Source organism: Rhea americana, unplaced genomic scaffold (assembly GCF_003343005.1).
Source record: "Rhea americana isolate MKP2758 unplaced genomic scaffold, rheAme1 scaffold_427, whole genome shotgun sequence".
NCBI lineage: Eukaryota > Metazoa > Chordata > Aves > Rheiformes > Rheidae > Rhea > Rhea americana.
The window spans coordinates 50,852-72,388 of record NW_028186565.1 but is presented as its reverse complement, the minus strand read 5'-3'; the positions used below and the strand labels follow the sequence as shown (position 1 = coordinate 72,388).

General features: G+C 37.7%; 1 protein-coding gene across 1 annotated transcript in view; it reads left to right on the top strand.

Annotated features, from left to right (window-relative positions):
• XRN2 (5'-3' exoribonuclease 2) overlaps nt 1-21,537 on the top strand; it is a 60,013-nt gene that overhangs the window by 29,373 nt on the left and 9,103 nt on the right. The window contains exons 18-27 of the mRNA XM_085315325.1: nt 1,070-1,088; nt 2,449-2,505; nt 3,537-3,620; nt 5,570-5,667; nt 5,767-5,846; nt 7,424-7,480; nt 10,324-10,392; nt 10,486-10,620; nt 12,007-12,134; nt 19,658-19,718. Coding sequence (XP_085171451.1) covers nt 1,070-1,088; nt 2,449-2,505; nt 3,537-3,620; nt 5,570-5,667; nt 5,767-5,846; nt 7,424-7,480; nt 10,324-10,392; nt 10,486-10,620; nt 12,007-12,134; nt 19,658-19,718 — 788 coding nt within the window. The remainder of the gene's footprint in view (nt 1-1,069; nt 1,089-2,448; nt 2,506-3,536; nt 3,621-5,569; nt 5,668-5,766; nt 5,847-7,423; nt 7,481-10,323; nt 10,393-10,485; nt 10,621-12,006; nt 12,135-19,657; nt 19,719-21,537) is intronic.

Sequence of the window (21,537 nt, the reverse complement as noted above, 5' to 3'; positions counted from 1 at the left end):
TTCTAGTGTGGAAGATTGAAATTCAGTGAGTATCTGGAGGTACAGACATACGAACTGACTGTTTATATAGAGAAGGACAGTTCTAGTGTGGAAGACTGAAATTCAGCTCCAAATGACCTATACTTAAGTGGTTGGCGTGTGTATGTAGAAGAGTTCATCAGTAGGAACTTGTGCTCTATAAGGAAATTTTCTACTATAATAATTTCCTACTTGGAAGTAGGAAATTACTGTCATTTGTATAATGATGGTTGTTATGACATATGGTGGCACTGTGTAAGAGTAATAGTGTGGAAGACCCAGATAGGATGCTGAAGGACAAAAATATCAAAGTTCAACCTGACAAAAAGGTGAAAGTTTGAACAGGGGTAATCCAAAAAGTGGACACCTGGAAGGGAGAGGAAATGATACAAGATTTCTTTGTAGTGTAAGAAATCTTGGGAGCAGGTAAATTGTTCGTTGCTACAGGAGAGAAGAATAAGATGTGGAGAGAACTGTACTTAACACAAGTGAATATTGGAGATAGGCAAGCCCTAGAACGGAACAGTTGCCCTCAAAACACTGATCGCAGGAAGGCGGTATGTGGGTCAGGACGGCTAGTAGGTCAGAGAAGGTGAAATACAAACTCAAGTTATTAGCTGTACTGGTAAAGCTGTTTTTAGGGAATGGAACCTAGCTGGAGAGGTTTCAGAAGGGAAATACTGATGGGTTGTTTTAAAGCCCTGAGAATATCCCCCGCTGAAGGAAAAAGACTTTAATAGTCTGGGAAATGGGGAGTCAGGGATGTGGGTGTTCACAYAGAAGAAAACGTGTTCATTCTTGAAGGCATATTAATCTGATGAAAGTGAAAACCTGATGAGAAACTGCAAAAAAGTAAAATAGTGATCAATTATGTAATACAAAAGTATGAAAATGTCTAATATTAGAATTTTTTTATGCTTAGTTATATTCTGAGTATATCAGTTTTAATTATTCTATGCTACAGAGTTGTCAGAAATACTTGTAGATGGTTTATCTGATTATCCTGTATATTGTGCTCATTTATTTCCCTTTTGTAATTTTTTATGTCTAGTGCAGTGTTTTCACAGAAGGTTAGGGACAGTAGGCAAAATAGTATTTTATACTACTGTAAAATGAAATGTTTGTTCTGGAGTTCTGCCAGACAGGTAGCAGTCCTAAAGATTACATATATCCTCCTTTTTTAATATTGATTTTTATTTAAAGAACATGTAAATTAGCAGGCAGTTTTTAAAATTTAGTTGGATGGGTAGCATTGCTGCAGTAGAAAGATATTTGATTTAATTTAGGCTTACAATTTTTAATGCTGTTCAGAAAGGTATCTTTTAGTGTTCAGTTTGCCTCTGTTTTGAAAAAGCCACAGTTAAGCATGCTAATATCTTACTCCTAATAGTGTTCCAAAAATCAAAGAATAGGTCTAAATATTATGGGACATGTTAATAACAGATATTCCTCTGTAACTTGGAAGTTCCTCTTTTTAAACCTCTGTTTTATCCATCTGCTATAATTTTAGCAATTTGTCATAGTCCTTTTGCCTGAATATCAAATTAACAGTCTAAAACAGTAATGTTTTAAGTGGCTTCAAGCATTCTGTAATTTTACTTTTATAGTCTTTATTTTACAATTTAGCATTAAATGAATCATTATAAACTTCTTGATATTTAAGAGGCAGTTGCAAGACAAGAATTATTTTCCAAGCTGAAAGTACTGACTATCTTCGTTTAGAAGAAGATACCTGTGCTTTTAAGGAAATGTTTGAAGATCTTCCTTTTAAAGATGAGCTTATGTTTCTGAAAGTTCGTTATTGATCCTCGTTGTGTTTGCCTGGGTTGTGAACACTTTCCTGGATTTGGCACTATTCCAGCAGCATGTTGTGAGGGTGAACATAAATCATTTATCTTCTGAGGTAGGCTTAGCACTGTTCTACTCACAAGAAGTTATGTTCCAGCTGAAATTTGAACATGGCTGAGGTTTGATGCTGTATTTAATAAAGCAGGTGTCAGTCTGCATGGTAATTGTTTCCATACTTCATAAGAAAGTTCAGTSCAGCTTTTCCCATTTGGTATGCTTGGGAATAGCAGAAGCTCTGCTCCTGGTTATTTTAGATAGGCTGAATGATACTTGGATCCAACTAAACTTCTGACATATTTAACACTACTTGTGGTTTGTTCCTGACCTTCTTTGTTAGGAGAGACTACAAGTTTCTGGTTTAATTACATGGAAAGATTAGTGAGCACTCATTGAAAGAGTGAGCACACACAAATGTCATTAAGTGCTTAGCAAGGAATTTTGATACTGAGAGGAGCCTCCATGTGTAAAATATAATAATTTACAACATAATAGCTAATATGAATAGTTCCTAATGGTAGTGTCCATATCAACTTGTCACTGAATGTGGATGGAGTGGTTTCTTCCATTGTTGTTTTTTAATAGATCTGAATGAAGTAGAATTGAGTCCTATCAAAGCAGTATCTTTAGCAAATGAGAAGAGTAATGAGTATCTTCCTGAGCTCAGCTTGTTCCTAAAAGCAGCCATGGATAGCAATTACTGTTTCTGAGTGTCTATCCAGAGTTATGAAGAGGGATAAAGTAGGGGAGGGAGGAGGAAGAGGGATGGGAGCTCCAAAATAAATGACCCCCTCTGGTCTGCAAGCAGATAACCTTTGAAAATGTCATCTTTTTCCATGGATGGTTTAAAGGTTGTTTCTTGGGTAAAAGAATTTATTGGAGTTTTTCACACTGGTATCTGGTATATACTTCCAGGCCTGCCGCATTGTGAGCTTAGGACTAGGTCACTGCCACATGCTGTATGTTGGGGCTGCTGTTTAAGTTTCAGCACTCAAATGCAAGTTGCTTGGCTTTGGAGACCTGGGCTGACTTGGTACTCTGGCATAATATCTGTATTAAATTGAGATGTCTGGGCTATTTCAAGGGTGTAACTTTTGCAGGTCCAGCTTGGTTTTGAGAACTTTTGTCATTGGGTTTTGCTTTGGCTACCAATATTTGAGGACACTGTGGCTACTTATATGATGTAATACTCTGCATCTGCCATTTTGCCAACTATTGCTGGTTGAAACTATCCAGAAAACAATCTTTTTTTCCCACAAATACTCACACCATTCTTTTTTTTCTTCTTCTCTCTTCTCCCAAACAGAGCAAGAGTACTTTAGCTCTCTTACCTACCCTGCAACCCACAACATTAAAATAATAATAATTGTTTTTGGGGACCACATGCCGGGTTTAGCTTTGAATTGTGTGTGTAGCAAAGGTTACTTGTGATAGGATAATTCTGTGAGTTAAGTGATTTCTGTGACCTTTTGAATTTCTTCACTAGAAGAGGAGTTTGATGGAATGCTTTTTTGTTTAGGCTATAGAAGGGATGTTATTGCTGGATGTTTTGTCTTGGGGATATTTTGGGGTGGGGGTGTGTTTTTTTGGTGGATGATTTTGTCTGAGAGGTAATCAACTCAAAGCACAACATGTAATGACAAGTGTGAAAAGTAATGGTTTGGTTTTGATAGGTGTTGCCTTGTTGCCATTTGTTGATGAGCGACGTCTTAGAGCTGCCCTGGAAGAAGTCTATCCTGACCTCACTCCTGAAGAGAGTAAGAATTGTGATATATCATAGTGATTGTATATTCACTAAGACTCGTTATTACTGCTGTGTTTCATGTAGCATTAAACTGTAGATGAACAAAGTACAATAGATATTTGCTTGATTTGATTATGCTAAGTTGCTTCCTCTTCTCAATGGATAGTGCTGGTAATTGGAATGGGTTTGTTTTTGTAACTTTAACTTGTATTTATTTTTGTGAGGTGAATCTGCATAGGACTTGATTTAGTCTAGTTTTTGTATGAAGTACTTCCACTAGTATATGCTGCCAAAGTAATTTTTAGATGCATATGTTGCAATCAGAAGAGTGAATTCAATTTCTGAGGTAAGAGTTGATGGCAAAACTTGATAGGCATATAGCCTAGTCTCTGGCCAGCAGGGAGAGAATAACAGGTTATGATACAGGAAACTTTCTGTTAAGCTTGTATAGGCAAGTTTGTGTTACTTTCTACTTTGTATGAAGTGATGGGTTGGTACTTGTAGGTGAAGCTATCTTCAGAGTCTTTTTCAACCTAACTGGGTCTTCAGCTTGTAAAAAGGATTGAAGAGGAAAAGAGGAGCCAGTCAAAAATTGCAACTACTGGTCCAGCTTTGCAACTTGAATTTCCACCTGGGACCATCTAATTGAACAGAACACAGTGGGCTGTAGGCCCAGTGGGAGGAGGAGGAGGAGTGAGGTGAAAGCAGGTTTAAAGTACATAGGACAAGATTACAATGCCACAAGACAGGAGGAAATGCAGAGTAACTTTAAGAAGTTGTCAGGAAGGGAATGATAAATTATTATCTTATATCCTTTTTCTTCTCAAATAATGTTTTTTACTTGGTCTTGCCAAGATTTTAAATGTAGGGATTTTATCCTGACTTGGCTGAGTAATTTTTCCTCGGAAGGAATGGACTTTATCTCTGATCTCAAGGTCATCTTTGTGTGAGCCCTTTTTTTTTTTTATCTTGTTCACCCTGTTTATCATGTTGGCCTATGTTCACATCCTGCATAGGGTTATCTACCACCATAGCACTCGAATACATCTCGAGTCTCTCATCTTTGGAAGGGGAGCAGAGAATCAGGAAAAAAATTGCAGGGAAGGTATCTGGTTTCTGCTTTATTAAGTTAGCTATGTTTTCGCTACCAGTTCTGACTTGCACAGAAGACCAGAGGTGGTTGTTTGGGATTTGTCAGGTTTGGTTCTCTATGAACTAGATGCTTCTAGTTGAATCTTTTAGGTAAATTTTGAGGAAAAAATTACCATATCTACCCATGTGTTCTGAACTTCTGGGCAGGTAAAATGAAGAAACATAATCCCATGGTTTTACTTAGAACTGCAGAATGAAAGATTTTGCTACTCCTTGGGAAAAAAATTCTGAAGTTAGTCAACCAYAAAAACTGGCAGCTTCCAAACGTTCACTTGCTTTATGTGGCTGTGCCTCAGTTTTTTTGATCTGTTAGATGTAAGGAGGGGGATCTGGGTCCTACACTCCAAATCCTAATGGTTTGTGAAAAAGCAACCCAAGACGATGGTTTGGAGAAGCTGGTTTGCTCTCTCCCTCCAGATCTCTCCTACTTCATACTTGGTGCATACTGACTGCTAGGTAGACAGCCTAATCTTATTTTGCAGCTTTACAAAACCTCTTCTTTAAGCATATAGAACAGAATGAATGAAGGCCTCTTTTTCTTCATGTTCATGATGTACAAAAAATAAATTAATTTGAATAAACAATGGTAATAGCTTCCCAAAGAGACTTTTTCCTCCAGAAAACACATCACTTTGTAGCAAGAGCAAGTCAAGCGCCAAGACGTTGCTCACTGTAGTTTCTCCTAAATCAAACCAAAACTTTCCTCTGGAGGGAAACTGATGGAGTACATGACAGAACAGTCCTGATCTGCTGTATTTTTTCATTCTTCTTTATTCTGAACTCTTACCTCATTCTTTTCGTCTTTTCTAGATAGAAGAAATAGCCTTGGCGGTGATGTTCTCTTTGTTGGGAAGCATCATCCACTTTGTGATTTTATTGTGGAACAGTACAAGTCCAAAAATGAAGAGGTAGGTTATATATATACATTTTTTTCTTAAGGGATTGTGTAGCTGGTGAAGGTAGTGGTCTGGTAATGCACTTAAGCTCAAAATCTATTTTTTCCACAGCCAGTGGATATACCACCTGAACTGTGCCATGGAATCCAGGGAAAACTTAAGCTGAATGAAAATGCAGTTCTTCCAGATCAGTGAGTATGGCTTTCAGTATCGCTGAAGGATGCTTTGTTCAGTTATGTCCACATCTGAACAAAGATTTCTGTGTCCCCAAGTGAGGAACCTAAAACTCCTGACAAGGCAGTGCATTTAATTCTGAAGCTAAACATGTTTTCCACTAGGATTCAAAGTAGGTGGTGAGTACTATTGTTAGTATAAGTTCAATGAGGGCAAAGGGCTTCAGTCCTATTGTCTTACTATTTCAGAAATAGACTTTTAAAATAGCATTAGAAATCTTTAAAGTGATAATAAGTGTGTTTAATTGCTGATGTACCAGTTTCTTGGAATTTATCATTTTTGTCTGTGAAAGACTGTTTAGGTATTTGGTAATGTTTGATAAACTTCAGTAAGTAAACAGTGACTATATACAAAAGGTTGTAGTAATCAGTGGCTGCTTTTAGTAGTATCTTGTTGTTTTGATCTCTGCATTAAACATATAATCTGGTTTTGTTGACAGATACTATATCTGAAGTCACACTTACTAATATTTGTTTCTCTAGCATTGTCATGGCTTGTAAAGAATATGAGCAAGTCAGAGCTGTTCCTGGAGGGAATAGTAGTGCAGGAAAAATAAGTTTCTGAAAGTTTGAACAGAAAGCTCTGGAGACGTAAAGCCTGGACAAGCCTCTTACTTGCTGAATTTTTGTTTATCCTTGTGCTTCTGTGAGTGAGTCTGTTGCTGTACCTATGAGCTATTGGCAAATTATTGACTGCATTACCTATCTTAGAGAGGGCATGAGAAATGGGATATATTTTTACCTGGAGAAAAATTGTTTGCTAGGAATTCTCTGAAGGTGAATAAGCTTTTATGTTGCCACTTCAGCGTTATGACTTGCTTTGCCAGAATGATTCGGATCAAATTCAACCTTCTCTGTGCATGGGTACCTGCCAGTTGTGTGCAGTAGCATGAATAAAGGAATGTTGCTTCTAATTGATAAGAGTAGCCTTCTCTAACATATTGTTTGTACGCTTGAACTGAAGGGGTATAGTTTCTTGGAGAGGAGAGGGATAAGAAATGATTGCATGTCAGCCTGTTAAGCCTCATTCAAAAAGGAAGCTCTTAAGCACCATATAAACTCCTCTGCTAAATAAGTTTTTTCTCTGAAGCCTTTTTTTTCCCTAAGAACGCAGATTTGTATGTCTCCATGCTGTCTGAGTGTTTGTCTCTGGTCATCTTCTGCCCTCTTTGAATCTGCTTACTTGTTTTAATCGCATCTCAGCAGTACAGAGAGGTTTCTGAGGTAGAAAATAGTTAAAAGTTTTGTGAACAGGTAGCTGGGTAATGGAAAGTGTGTGAACTCCTCTGTTAGATACTACAAAATCCACATGGAAGAACACATGCAAGAGTAAAATTAGTAAGGAATAAGGATTCAGTAATTCCATTGCTTATAGAACTATTTCATTTGGGGAAAAGGCAAGTTAATTTTCAAACCCCTTTAGTTTATCTTTGTCATATAGGCTTAACTAACAGAAACATGAGTGATAGCAACAAAGAAAGTGGATCGAATGATGAGAAGTACATTACATTTTGACAGTTTTTCCTCTTTACTAGGACAGTGGAGTCTCCTGTTCCAATGTTACGTGATCTTACACAAAATTCTGCAGTCAGGTAAGCAAACTCTGGGTTTGAAATGCAATGGCAAAATATACCAATCAAAATTCCATTTAATCTGGTGTTTTGAGGTACTGAATTTGCTGCAGAATCCAGCTGTTAGTAAAATTCAAGCTTTTGTTTGTTTCTGTTTTTTCTGTGAAAATCAAAGCCAAAGTATTTTGTCATAACACAACTGGCTTGGATTCGGGTGATTAAGTGGAGTTTGTGCCCTATAGAAGGGATGTATAGTTATTTCTTGGTGCATCAAACTCAGTATGTTTTATTCCCTTAGGAAAAAATGTATCTTTCCTGCTGTTTATTTTCCACTTATTCCCTGTTGTTACCCCTGGGCCTTTGGCAAGCAAGGAATAATAGCTATAGAATTTGGTGTTCTGCATCAAACCCTTTAAAAATAAAACTAAACTTCTGAGACGAAGCGTCTGAGAGAATTGGCAATTGATTGAGAGCCCTCTGGCCCTTAATTTTTACTTCTTAGATCTTGAATCTCCCCTTCCATGCATTTCCCAGAGGATATGTGGGAACATAARCTTTATGTCTTTAACAAGACACAGTAATGAGGAATTGTTTCTTTGTTCTCTCTCTGATGGGGTAGATTCCTTGTAAGTGTTACCTGGCAAAAATGCTGCAACCAAAAAGCTTCCTCACAAGCCATAAAAGACCTTTCATACTAGAGGACAAGACACCTTGTGAATATACTCCTCTGCATTCTGCACGTCAACTCTTTCTCTGTAGGTTTAGTAATAAAAGGAAATCCCTCTTGGCCATTACTCTTTCTACTGTAATCATTACTCTGTTTCCTGTCTTACAACTGTTGCTTAACAGGGGATTTCTCCTAATCAAGTGAGATTATTTTCCATCTGCACATTGGTCTCTTCATGATGAATCTGCCTACTAATGTATTTCAGCCCTTCCAGTGTCAGATATTTTCCCTCATTCTAGCACAGGGGACTGGTGTGAGGCTGGTGGTACCTGGTGGTCCCTTAAAAAATCTGACCTATCAGGCTGTGCAACTTTTATGTGGGAAAGGTGACTTTAAAGAGAAAGAAGTACCTACTCAAAACTTCAGCACTAGCTCTTTTTCTTTTGTCCTCCTTTTTATAGCAGCATATGTAGGAGTAATACTGACTTAGCCTAAACGTGATATTTCAGAGAGTAATAGGGAACTTCATAATGAATAAAGAACAATGAAGAGTTTCCAAGGATAAATCTTATGATCACAGAAGAATTGGATTAGTCATGCACTTAACAGCAAATTTCTGTTGATCTTGTATGTTGTGTGTCATTCTCACTTAATTTGGTACAATGCAATGGACATCTAACGCTTGTCCCTATAACCTTTCATTTCTTGAGCTGCTTAAGATACTTGGGACACTGAATATCACTTGTAATCTGTCTGCATATATATATTTTTTCTCCAAGGAGGCATAACTTGATTCAACTAGTACAACTCTTTATAGGCAATAAGAAATACTGAGTTGTGACTGATCAGGATACTGTTGAAAGGATGTTCTGAAAAGGAGATTTAGTTACTTTGATTGACAAATTAAAGGTAGCTTTGTTTTTCCTTCCACTACTGTCAGGAGGTTTGAATCATTTTTGCTGATTTTTCTACTGTGAAGACTTTTCTTACTGTCTGTTGGGATAGTAGGAGCAATCATGGTTCTGCTCTTCAGTTCTTTATTTTCTTGGAAAACTTAGCCAAAATCACATTATTCTCTTCCTTCCAGTCTAATTCTTTTTCCGTGCTGAAAAACAGATGTATTTCCTCTAGAAGAGTATTCTAATGAGTTGTTTGTTTTTACCTTTCTTGGCGTCCCAAGTATTCTTCTGTAGCAAATGGTAGATAGTGAGAGAACAGAAGAAGGTTGATGCTGGTACTTCAAAGATGTCCATGGCGGAACCTATCATGAGACACCAGGAGGTTGGAATTGCTAGATGTGTGGATGAATTTGCCTAAAGCAAAGCCAGACTGTTGTGTAATGAGCTATACCAGCAATAATGAACCTTTCAGCCACTTTTTACTCTAGTACTAGTTCTAGTGACTGTTATACTGGGCTAGGATCACCAAAACAGTGCGTTCAGTCCCTTTGGATGGTTCAGAATACAGAGACTGTGCAATGTCTCTGAAAATAGGTGTATGTACCTCCACTGGAAGTACATGCAACTGCAAAACCTCCTTTCATCTAACGACATGTTCACCTTAACCCTTTTATTTCTTCCTAAAGGAAGTTTAGCCTTTCTATACTGACTCTTTATCCAGAGGGGAAAAATATGTAGGCATAAGAAAAAGTAATGGTCCTTACAGAGGTTATCTTTGTATCATGAGCAGTGTCAAAGGAAGGGGATATCACCTTTTTCTTCTGCTTTTTTTTCTTTTTTAAAAATGTATAAATTACAAGAATATAACTTGGTGCTTAACCTTGTCCCAGGAAATTTCCACTTCTAAGTCTTGTACGCGTTTGTCTGAACTGCATAGCAAACTGATATCTTTCCTGGTGTGGCATCCTTTTGAACTTAATTTGAACATCAGGTCAGTCAGTGCTTTGACTTGGGGATTTATCACCACATAAAGGAGATGTTTTCTAGTCATTAAACTTGGTTTTGGACTGACTCTTGATACAGGGGAGAAAAGGTCACCCTGTGGAAAATGATGGAGACTATTCAAGTGTGTCTAGTCAATATATCCACATGTAAGAGCAGCACTTTGCACTTTAGATCGTTCTTTTGTTTATCTCCTCTGTTGTGTATATCACTCTCTTAATAGAGTAGCTATTACTTATTTGTTGTACTCATCTCAATTATCAAGTAAACCTAATCTTTGTTTTTTTTTTTCCTAGTATCTCTTTCAAAGATCCACAGTTTGATGAAGACTTTGTTTTCAAGGCTACAGTGTTACCTGGTGCAAAGTAAGTATCAGCTGTTAGTTTTCAGGTAATTCATTTGTCTTTTATTAGGCCGGTTATTAGTTAGGTATTYATGGGGCTTCTTTTCATATTCAGGAAACCTCCTCCAGTCCTTAAGCCAGGAGACTGGGAAAAAACCAACAATGATGGTAGGCCTTGGAGACCACAACTTGGTTTTAATCGAGACAGAAAGCCAGTCCATTTGGACCAGTCAGCATTTAGAACTTTAGGGTGAGTAAAACTGATAGCAGTACTATTGATTGGCATGCTGAGCTGTCTGTATATTCCTTTATTGCTTAAGAAAAAGGGGAGACAGAGGGAGAAATGTTGCCAGAGATTAGAGGCTCGTGTCACATGTTGGAAACTTTGGCATATAATATTTGAATTTAATATTGATGAAAATTATATATGATAGTATCCTTAAATGAGTGAATTTTATAGCGATGGCTTGCTGGTTTTTTTCTGAATATTTCTAATTGGTTTTACTGTTGGTTTTTCAACTTGTGTGGGGGGTATTTGCTTGAAGTACAGAAGATACAGTGAGGATATAGCACAGAAGTGGTACTTAAGACAGTTATGAGGACAGGAAAGTCTTCCATGCTTAAAAAAAAAAAAACAAATTACCTTTGTTCAAAGCTCTTGTACTGCACCATAATAATCCAATTGACTGTCTTTGTTCAAGGCATTGTTGAATTCAATTTCTTACTAGTTCTCCAAATACAAATCCACATAACTTTCTCAAATGCTCTAGTACAGTACAAGAATGCTTCAGAGTACAAGATTAGAGAATGAGCTTGAGTTATTTATTAGGAAAATTAAGGATAAATGGAATTTTTTTTTCTTACTAGGAATGGCAGGGAGCCGTATATGTCTATCAGTGCTAAACTAGAGGCTGTTTCGAGGGAAATTTTAATGTTATTGAATAAAAGCAAACTGTATAAGCAATTGAACGTGATTCTCTTCAGGAAGAGAAAATACTTTCTTCATTCTGTGGTTCTACAAGAGTTGGAAAAAGAGAAAGCAATATCATTCCTTCCATTCATGTTTTAGAAAGCATTGTTATTCTACCGCTACATTCGTGAACCACCTTCTCTTCTTTCATCTCATAGCTGCAAAAATGTATAGCTGTGTTGCTGATTACATGATACCTTATTAAATCGTTATTTCAGAACAAGAAGCTGCAGAGTTGGAAAAGAGTATGAAGCATTGAAGTCTTAATATGAATATACTTCTGTGCAGGAAGAGCAATAGAGGTCTGGTAAAGATTAAGGCACAAATACCACAAAATTAAGACACAAAATCCCTTCTTGGGAAATGTGACAGCAATTCAGTTTTCCTGAATCCTTACACTCTTTGCAGGAAGTATATTCTTCTGCTTTAGCTCACAATAGAGATTTTAGAATTTTCCCTGGGACCGGCTCACAAAGCATGTGCTTTCTTTGCTATGTGCCGAGGACCCTCACCTGCAAATGAGTCACTGCATTGTGTTTGTGCACATCTCCACTGATGGACCAGAGAGAGCTGTGATATTTGATGGACTGGGTAGCATCTGTTCTATAAAATGGCATTTATAAAAACATCCTATTCTTTATTCTTTCCATTTCTTGCACATAATAGCCATTCAGTACCAAGGGAAAGAGGGATGCCAGGAATGTACGCCAATGCAGTACCACTTGGAGCTTATGGGAACCCATACAGCAGGCCACTTCTAAGTGGGCAGCAGCAGATTCCTAAATTGTTGTCAAGTAAGTGCATTCTGCTTTCTACATTTCCAAGTTGAAAAGTTTTACAATTTGATTTTAATCTGTTGCCTTATACCTTTTTGAATATACTAAAAAGTTGAAGAATTTTGTGGTGTAATCCTTTACACTATTGGTCTAACAGTGGGATTTCAATTGCTTTTCTGGCACAGGTTAACAGTTATGAGGCTTGTGTTAGAATAAATGCTGTGTCTGCCTTCCCTATGTTCTGGTCCAGATCTTCCTGCTGCAGGACTGCAGTGTGGATTTTAAAAAGGGCAGTGACTGCTGTTCGAAAATGTGAAGCTCAGTTCTGTGTGCTGTGACCCAGCCTTGATGAGAGTGCTTAGCTAGTGAAGACTGATGGAAACTGTTTCCAGTTTACTGTCTTCACACCTCTGTGACTTGACTCCCAAAGTTACAGGTGCTATTTTAGGTATTGATTATGTAGCGCGCTTTTGTTTTAGGTTTCCTATTCCATGGAAATGGACACCATTTTTTAAAATCTCATAGATGTATTTTCCATTCATATTGAAGAAGTTCAAATAGGTAGCTGCTTTTCCAATTGATAGGAGAGTAGAAGGGAGGTAGAAAGAGAAAAATTCATTTTTTATGCTGAATGCTAACTACTCCTGTTTGGAGGGAGATTTGATATGTGATGGTAGAAATGAGACAGAGCACAGCATGCTATCCTCACTGAGGCATTTGCCTTTATGAAAAGGATGTAGGCAAACAGGAATCTGAGTTCCGTGCTGTACAATAATGTTTAGTAGCTGTGTTTAAGCATGGCAAGTACCACAAGCCCAGGGATTTTCAACCTGCAGATCTATCTGCCAAGATCCTGCAAAAAATAGAGAAAAGTAAGGTTGGTGGTATTATAAATTCTGCATATGATAGAATGCCCCTCTACTGGAAAAACTGACAATTTAAAAAAAAAATGACACCTCCTGTTCTACTCTCAAACAATTTTAAAGCTTATTTCCTGTTCTGATGTTTCTTTGCGAATAAAGAGTGGATGCAGTAGTCCATTGTCATCCTGCAGGAGATGCGTTTTGACTGCTTTGATGTTCTTCCCGCAACGAGGGAAATTCAGGCAGTACACTTTTTATATTCTTTTTACATTTCAGATGATTGTAGTCAGATATCCTAAGTCATTTGGAATCCTCATGCCTTGAGTTCCAGAATTTTAAACTCACTTTTCACTTACCATATGTGAGAAGAGTGGCTCCTATTACTTTATTTGGTATTTCTCACTGAGATTGATCCTGTCAAAAAGTAATCTCCATCTTGTACCTTTACCCTGACCATATATGCACGAATTCTTTTTGAAGGAACTTTTTTCTTCCCGTGAGAAGACAGTGCTCTGGTACCATTATGAACACTGACTTTTTTAGAAGGATTGCTGGAAGGAAACAGCAAAGCACATGCTGTTCACTCGAGAGCTCTAATGACCAACCTCCCTTTTAAAAGCATTAATGCCAATTTGACTTTACTATTTAGATGCTTGACTGGCCATGCTGTTCAGAGCCCAACCAGTTAAAGTTCTGACAAAGGAAAAATTAACACAATCCTAGAAAATAATGAAAATGCAGCAGAAAACCCATCTTTTAAAACTTCCCGCCCCTCCCCCCCCGTGTTGATTAATTGTTGTAAATTTGAGGGGAAGAGTTTACTTGAGTTCATTCACAGAATTATTTTGCTTAGATGAAATTAAATATCAAGTCACAATTTGAAATGAATGTGATGATCTTCACCAAATGTCTCACTTGACATGAGTTGTCTGGTGTTCAAAGAGTCAAGAACTGCTTACAAACTGAACTGGAAGCATGGTCATGCTTTCCCTTCTTCTGATTGCGGTGGGTGTTGCAGCTTCTGGCAGAGGGGTGGTAGCAGACAGTTGGGAGATTGGCAGTGTCCTAATCTGCTTTGCTTTTTGCGTGGCAAGCAAGTGGAAGAGACGAAAGAAAATCCTGTGTGTTTGAAACCGCACTTCGTCCTGGGAAGGAGTGGTCTGTGTGAGGAGCTCTCAACAAGGATGTCAGTTAATGAGTCCTGTCTTTTTGCTTGTGATCAGGTGCTGCATTTGTCTGGTGGGTGGGATTGAGACAGGAGGGAATTTGCCTAAGCTACCTGAAAGGTACAGTCTAAAAGATGCTTCAAAGTAAATGGAAATTTTTCAGCTGAATTCATGCAATATTGTATTATGCAGTTGTTTGAGGCTCAAGCAGTTGAGATGAAGTTTTATAAACTCCAGCAGTTCAGATTACTCCATAGTGAAGCTGTCAGCTTCTTATACTTGACTGGCATTTCTTGACTGTGTATGGAGCAGCAACCAAATAATTAAGATCAATGGCCATTCTAAATTAAACTTATTGTCCAGTCCCAAAATAGATGAAGTGTACTTGAGCGGGGGATGAAGAAGCTTTCTGTGTAAGGAATCAGGTTGGTTTAAGTGGAGAGACAGATTGAATATGAGAGTCTGGAGCTGTTAACTTTGATTAAAAGAAAAAAAGTGGTTTTTAAGCAAATGGAAATATAATCTAAAAAGAAGAGCATGGGGGATGGGAAGGAAGAACTACCAGACATGCATGATGTTTTTGTATTCATCCCCAGGGAGAAAAAGCCTGTGTGGGTTTGCAGGGAGAGAAGGTATTTAGGAGCACAATAGTCCCTATACTTGTAAGTCTTCTAAAGCTTGAATCTTGACACTTTGTGGGAAATACTTATTTCAAAGCAGTTTTTCTGAGCCTTATGTACGAGGAGCTGATGTTGCCAATTAGGTACTTACAAAGCTCTCATCCCCATGGCATCTGAGCACCTTGTGTTGTATAGGAAACACTCCAAATGCAAATATGCCCCAATGTCATCATTCTTTCAAATTGAGGAGGCTTGAATCCACTGATCGATATGAAATCCCAGTCCATCTGTTGGCCTCAGAAATTATCTCGGGTCTTTCTTTCACACATCCCTTTCTCCCCTCATCGCCCACCCTCTCCTCACCCCCAGATTGTCTCAGGCATTCCCACTGGCTGTTCTGCAGGTGCACCTGACAAACCTAAAAGCAAGGCTGTTCAAGAGAAAAGGAGGGTTTTTTTTTTTCTTTTTCTCAGTTGTACTTCTTTCCTTGGTGCTGCTTTTTTCCATTAGGTAAAGGTTGATTTCTTGCTTTCCTGTTTGAGCAGTAAAAAGAGATGCCAAGTCAACCTGCTGGTGCTTCCAGCTTCCTTTATGGTGTGTTGCCTCACATGCTGCCCTCGGTCACTGTACGAAGACCTTTCTCACACATTGGGGCTTGTAGGGATGCCGTTGCTCTCTGGGGCTCCTCATTCAGAACAGAGTTGMGAAGCTGGTTCCTTGTTCTCTCCATTTTAATGGGAAAACTCAGAATTAGAGATGGGAGTACAGCACACTGGAGATGTGTGCTTTGTCACATAATTTTGTTGTGTTTGCCTTCTCTTCTGCTAATGATACCAAGCAGTTCTGAGAGATTAGTCTCAAACTGAAATTAACTCSTGATTTAAACCAACTGCAATGGAAAGACTTTACAAAATGACTAATTGCATTAGTGATTGACTTAATATTTGGGTGTCATCTTTCAAAGTCCTATTATTTAACAGAGGTGTGAGGACAATAGATGGTTCAGTCAGTGGGATGAACAGGAATTAAACAGTATCAGAGATCTGCTTGCTTTCTAGAAGGAGTTCTGGAAACTCATCCCGCTGTCTGGTTGGGAGACCAGTACCCAGCTCAGGCCTCCTGGGACTGTCTTGGTGGTCACACTGAAGGATGTCTTTACAAATGGTACCACATCTAGACACCGTAATATGTCATGGATTCTGGTTTGTGTGGAGATGGTGTCAAGCAAAGCTGTCAAGATGGGAGCACTTCAGCTACTCCCTGAACCTTCCTTCGGGAGGTGGTAGTCATATTGTTGAGTGGGGACGGTTCATATGGACAGCTAGTTTGCTCTGATGGAAATGTCAGCTAAGCATGTGCCCCTTATTTCTCCTTAGCACCAATTTCACCTGAACAGCATCTTTTGGTATTCCTAGATCAGACAGCACAGCCATCTTTACTGCCTTTTGCAGCCTTCTCTCTGAATTCAAGTGCAAGTATCTCTCTTAAAGCTCAGGTATCTTCAACTAGAAAATCAAATTAGAAGGAATGGGAAGGCACAAGCAGGTCTTTTTTAAATCAGCATCACATTCAAGAAACTACATAATTATATGAGAGTAAAAGGTAGAACATATTAGAGAGCAGTTGTTTATTTTGGAGTAATTGGATTGGGAAGCATCCTGAAAACACACATTCACTCGATTTTTGTGTAACTCAGAAGATCAGAAGGGCTAGGTATGATGATGTTAAACTTTACACATTGTGTGGAATGGATATAAAGCACCTTTTTGTGCACTCTATTTTTATATATGTGATGAAGTAAAATTGCCCTGTAGAAGGGCAATGCGGTCAACCAAAATGCTGTATCTTCCTCAAGAGCCTGCTGTGGGTGTTCCTTACTGTTGTTCTCTGATTTGACTATGATGTGCCAATTTTCAGCTGATGAATAATTGTCTGTGCTGATAACTTSAGGAGTAAAGTGCAGTGTGGTAGTACTCTATGAATGGCATACTAAGTTTCTGCGTCCAGGGTATCTGATTTATGACTTTCAGTCAGTAAATTTGTCAATGAGCTGCATTTGAAAAGCGATTTTGATTAGTGCAATCAGTAAACAGAAAATTCTGTCTTTGATTGACACACTGATTAGATAAATTGCTACTTGAGGAGCTGCTAGAGAGGGCAGTTTATTTAGTCTTATAGCTCTAGGAAGTGCCTAAGTTTTTAAAACTAAAGAAAATATTCATTGCCATTTCTTCTCCAATTTTGTACCTTTTTGAAATGCAGTTCACTGCTGTGAGCTTTCTCCCCTCCAAGATCATTGTCTATCAGAGAACCATAAAAATATATAGTAATAAGGTGTTTTTTAAATGTTTTTTTTTTGTAATTGTTTCATTAAATTCTTTCGTAAGCTGCTCCCTAGAGCTGCAGAAAGACGTGATTACAGCAAGGTAGTTGGGCTCTTAGGTTTTCAGGTGGAAAGCTAGTGATGAAGTCTGTTTTTTTGACTAGCCCTTATTCAGGAATCTGTGTGAACAGAAACACTGCTCTAGGCAGAGACTGACATCTCCTTGGGTTTCTCATAGGGTGCTCATTTGACCCTAGCTCAAAAAAACAGTAATCAACTTCAATTAAAATTTGGAGTTTGAACTGAAAGAAAAGAGAGAGAGGTAGTATTAATCTACGTAGTTGTCTGAATGTTTGGAGGTCTTACATGGTTCAGTCTTCAAAGAGAAAAAGAAACCTCACCAACTGCAGGAGTATAGGTGTTTTCTGAAAGCCTGTGTTCCTCTGCAAGCAAAAGGAAAACAGAGCTCCCTCTCCTGTTTTCAGATCTGTTGGCGATTTTCATGGTGCTGTGACACAGGAACATGCACACAAGAAACTCTAACTTTGAAACAATCCCACTCGAACCTAGGTATAGAGAGCGAAAATAGCAGACCCACAGGTCTTTCAGGGCTGTGTTGTGATGACGGAGCCAGAGCCTAGCAGTCATCAGGACAGCTACAGCTGAGCTAAAGAGCTACAGGTGTTAGTAGCTGTAGACAGGGTTTTTTTTGTGCATCTACAAAATGTTTTAGCGGAGCTCAATTCTGCAGTTTTGCATGTATTTATAGGATGCTAGTATCTGTGAAGCTTTGAAATGATTAGGAATACAAAGTTGTGTTAGGATATATTTGGATTGAAAGGAATGACACTGTCTTTATCAAATCTACAATTGTGTTGCAAACTTTTTTTATATGTGTTTGTTCATTCAAACAGCTTTGTCTTTCTGGTACTTTTTAAGGCATGAGTTTAAGGTGGTATCTTATTTTTTTTGTTCCTCCAAAGTAGTTGAAAACGGTGTTACACACTTGAGTTTTCTTGTATTACGTTAATTTTATATGCAAATCCAGCATCACTACAGAATCAGTTTAGTGTGTTTTAATATGACGTGTTCATATGTTTAGAAGTCCTTGTTATTCTGACAGGCTAAGTGGCGTGGAAGTGCTGCCTACCTAATTCTTCAGAGTGTATTTGAAACAAATTTCTTTTCCTTTATCCTTTCAGCCCTTGTGATGCTTTAGACTGCTTGGGTTACAATGTATGTGAATACAATGTATGTTGTATTTGATTGTGAGCTTGGACTGGCAACAGTAAACTTCAGGGATCCTGTTGTAAGCCATTTTTCCCCCTATTTCTTTCAAATTATTGGAAAGCTTTAGTGTGCTTTTGAATACTTGCAGTTTAACAGAGTGTTACTGCCCCGTCGTGCTGTGCCCATTAGACAACTTCTGGAACCAGCTGTTAAAATTAGGTCACACTTAAACACCATTGAAGCAAATCAAAGGTGTCACTGAGGCTGAAGCTTTTGATACACAGTGTGTGTTGTGAACTGACCAGGCAGCTATTGATAAGCTTTTCTTTCATCCTGTTTACTGACCAGTTTATTTAGAAGAACAACAACCATTTAATTGCAGGTCCCCTTAAAGCAATGTTGTTACTGCTATGTCTTTGTATGGACTTAGTTTGGCCAGAAGAAACAGTTGAGAAGTGGGTGGTCCCTTTCATTGCGGTTCATTATAAGCGCAGGGCTATGTTTTTAGCCAAGTTCTCTCCCTCCCCCCCCACCAAAAAAAAAGTTTAATCTTATTTGGCTATATTACCTGAAAGACCATTAATAGTCTATTATATATCATTACTGAGCTTAGCTTTTGAATATCTTGTTCCTTAAACTTTATTTACTTTATTATGTGAACTCATTATGTGCTCTGGCCGTTCTTTCGGTTTGCTTTATAGAGTAACTCAGCCTAAGCAGAGGGAAAGTTGAGCGTCTTGTAAGCAAAAAATATTTATCACTCACAAATATGGAGAAGTATGTCCTGATGATGATACAACTGTGTATGTTTATGCATATATATGTTGTATGTATTTTTATATACTATAGTGGTGTCAGATGTTTGTAAGAAATGCAGCTATTACATGAAGTCTCCAGTTGTTACAGTAGCAGTCATCTTTTTGCATTTTTAAAAATTCCAGAAAACACTGATGCTTGAGAAGTATTGAAACGTTGTCTGGTGGGTAGTTCCAGCAATTAAAATTCTTTTTTCTTATAGCTTGAAGTTTGTTGGCCATAATTAAAAAAAAAAAATAAAAAAAAAAAAAAAAAAAAAAGGCAAGCTAAATGTTGCCTTTTATCAATACTGAGCTTGTCACTGTGTAATGTAAGAGGGCTCTGTCAAAATACTGGCTCACCAATAATAACCAAATAAGATTTGGTGAAATGTATTTAGTAGTATATCCAATTTGAGCTTTTCTGTTCTGTTTGATTCTTTAAAACAAGTTTTATGGCACATTTAAAAATAAATGATGGAGTGTAGAAATAGAATGCAGTTGTTCTTTTTTTTGATTTTTAACTTTTTGATTTTACCTTATAGATCTTAGGCCCCAGGATTCTTGGCGAGGTCCGACGCCTTTGTTTCAACAGTCACCGCAAAGGTAAGACAGGCGTGATTGAAGGCTTATAAAAAGCAAACAAAAAGATGCACATGGTTTGGGGAGATCTCACAACATTATTTTTTCTTTATTTTGAATTGTTTGTCTCGGTTGTGTTGTACGGCAGTTTTTGGAGTTAGTTAATATCCACGGTTTGTATTTTGTGAGTGCACTATACTGGGTTCATCCCTTAAAAGGTTTGCATACTTAGTATTAAAAAAAAAAAAAAAGGGCAAAAACACTTTCCATTAAAACTCAGACTTCAAAATTAACTTTACTGTTGCTGCTTTGGTACTGTTCTTGGTTCTTTGGCCTTTATCTTAATGAAGCTTTTGAGATACTGTGAAATTGAACACAGAGAGCTTAAAACTGCATTAGATTTTGGACAGGCTAAACAAATTTCTTTTTAGGAGGGTTGTGGAGCTTAATGAGGCATAACTAATAGTGTTCCACTTTATCATTTTTGTGCTGCAACCACAGTATTAGTACAGACCAGCCATTGATTCTTACTACAAACCTCTTGAAGTCCTAATCAGCTTCTTTGGTACAACTTTTTCAGGCCTGACAAGCCTATTGTAGGGCAGTGTCACTGTAGGTCAGTAGTTATTAGTTGCCACTGAAAACAGTTTCTTTAACTACTTAAGACTGAACTGAATTAAATGCAGAAGGAACTTGGAGAAGGATTATGGAATCTGCAGTCCAATAAGTGCCATCAAATAGAAAGAATGTGACATGGTTTGATAATAAGAGAAGTTTTCTGTGCATTCCTTCATTGATAAGTTGTATGTCCTTAAGTCAGATGGACTTTGTAAACTCCAGTATACCTGAGAAAGCTATGAATAATTATATTTAGTTGTGTTTATGGAGGAATGGGAGTGTATATAAGATCTTTGAAGTTTCTGCTCTTAAGCAAAACTTTTTTTCTTTTTCCTCTTTTATCTTGTGTTTTTATGTGCAAATGGGAAATATCAGCTTTGGGGGAATTTATTGAGCTCTCTATAAACACATTTTACACATCAGCCATTCTGATTTTATTGGAATAACTCCAGCTCCTGCATCCCATGCCATGTCAGTGTGCAATCTTGCATTACAAACTTTGTGTTGAGTATGTCCACGTGAGTTACTATTCTCAAACATCAATTAAGTGCAGCTTATGTACTTTCTTTTTATTAAATGTTGCTACAGTTCAGTAGCTTGTGGTTGTTTTTATTAAAAAAACCCACAAAAGCATAGCATTAACTAGGCTGTTTATTTTTGCAAAGTAGAAGAGTTTCTCAAGTCACATACAGATCATTTCTTTGTGTCAAAACCTTTTATTTTTCTCTCCCTCAAAATGCACTTTTTTACATAATTGTAATGTTGGGCTGTGTGTCTAATCAGAATCCAATCACAAGGTTACTGTACTTGGTTTATGTTAATATTTTTAGAGCCTTCAGCCTCTAAACTAGAAGAAATGCATGTCCCCTAAGGTAACTTTAAATTGAAAATGCATTTTCTCAACCCAGAAAACAAGCTTTATTGAATTTTGGGAATGTCTCTCTAGTTTCTGAACAAGAACAGTATATTTACACTGCTGCTTCTCCCCCCAACTTATTCCTTGTCATAGCTCTGATAGTTTATAAAAACCACTAACCTGCCAGTGTTAGTGCTGGGGCTAAATAATTATGCTGTGGTTTTGGAAAGTGTTTGATTCAGAAAAGGAGTGAATGTGTTCAAACAGATGCTTGGGGCAAATGTCGAATTACTTGTATTGAGATGAGCATGGAGATTAAAACAAAGGTTTTAAAGATATACATGGAGCAGAGAGACCTGTTGCCATTTT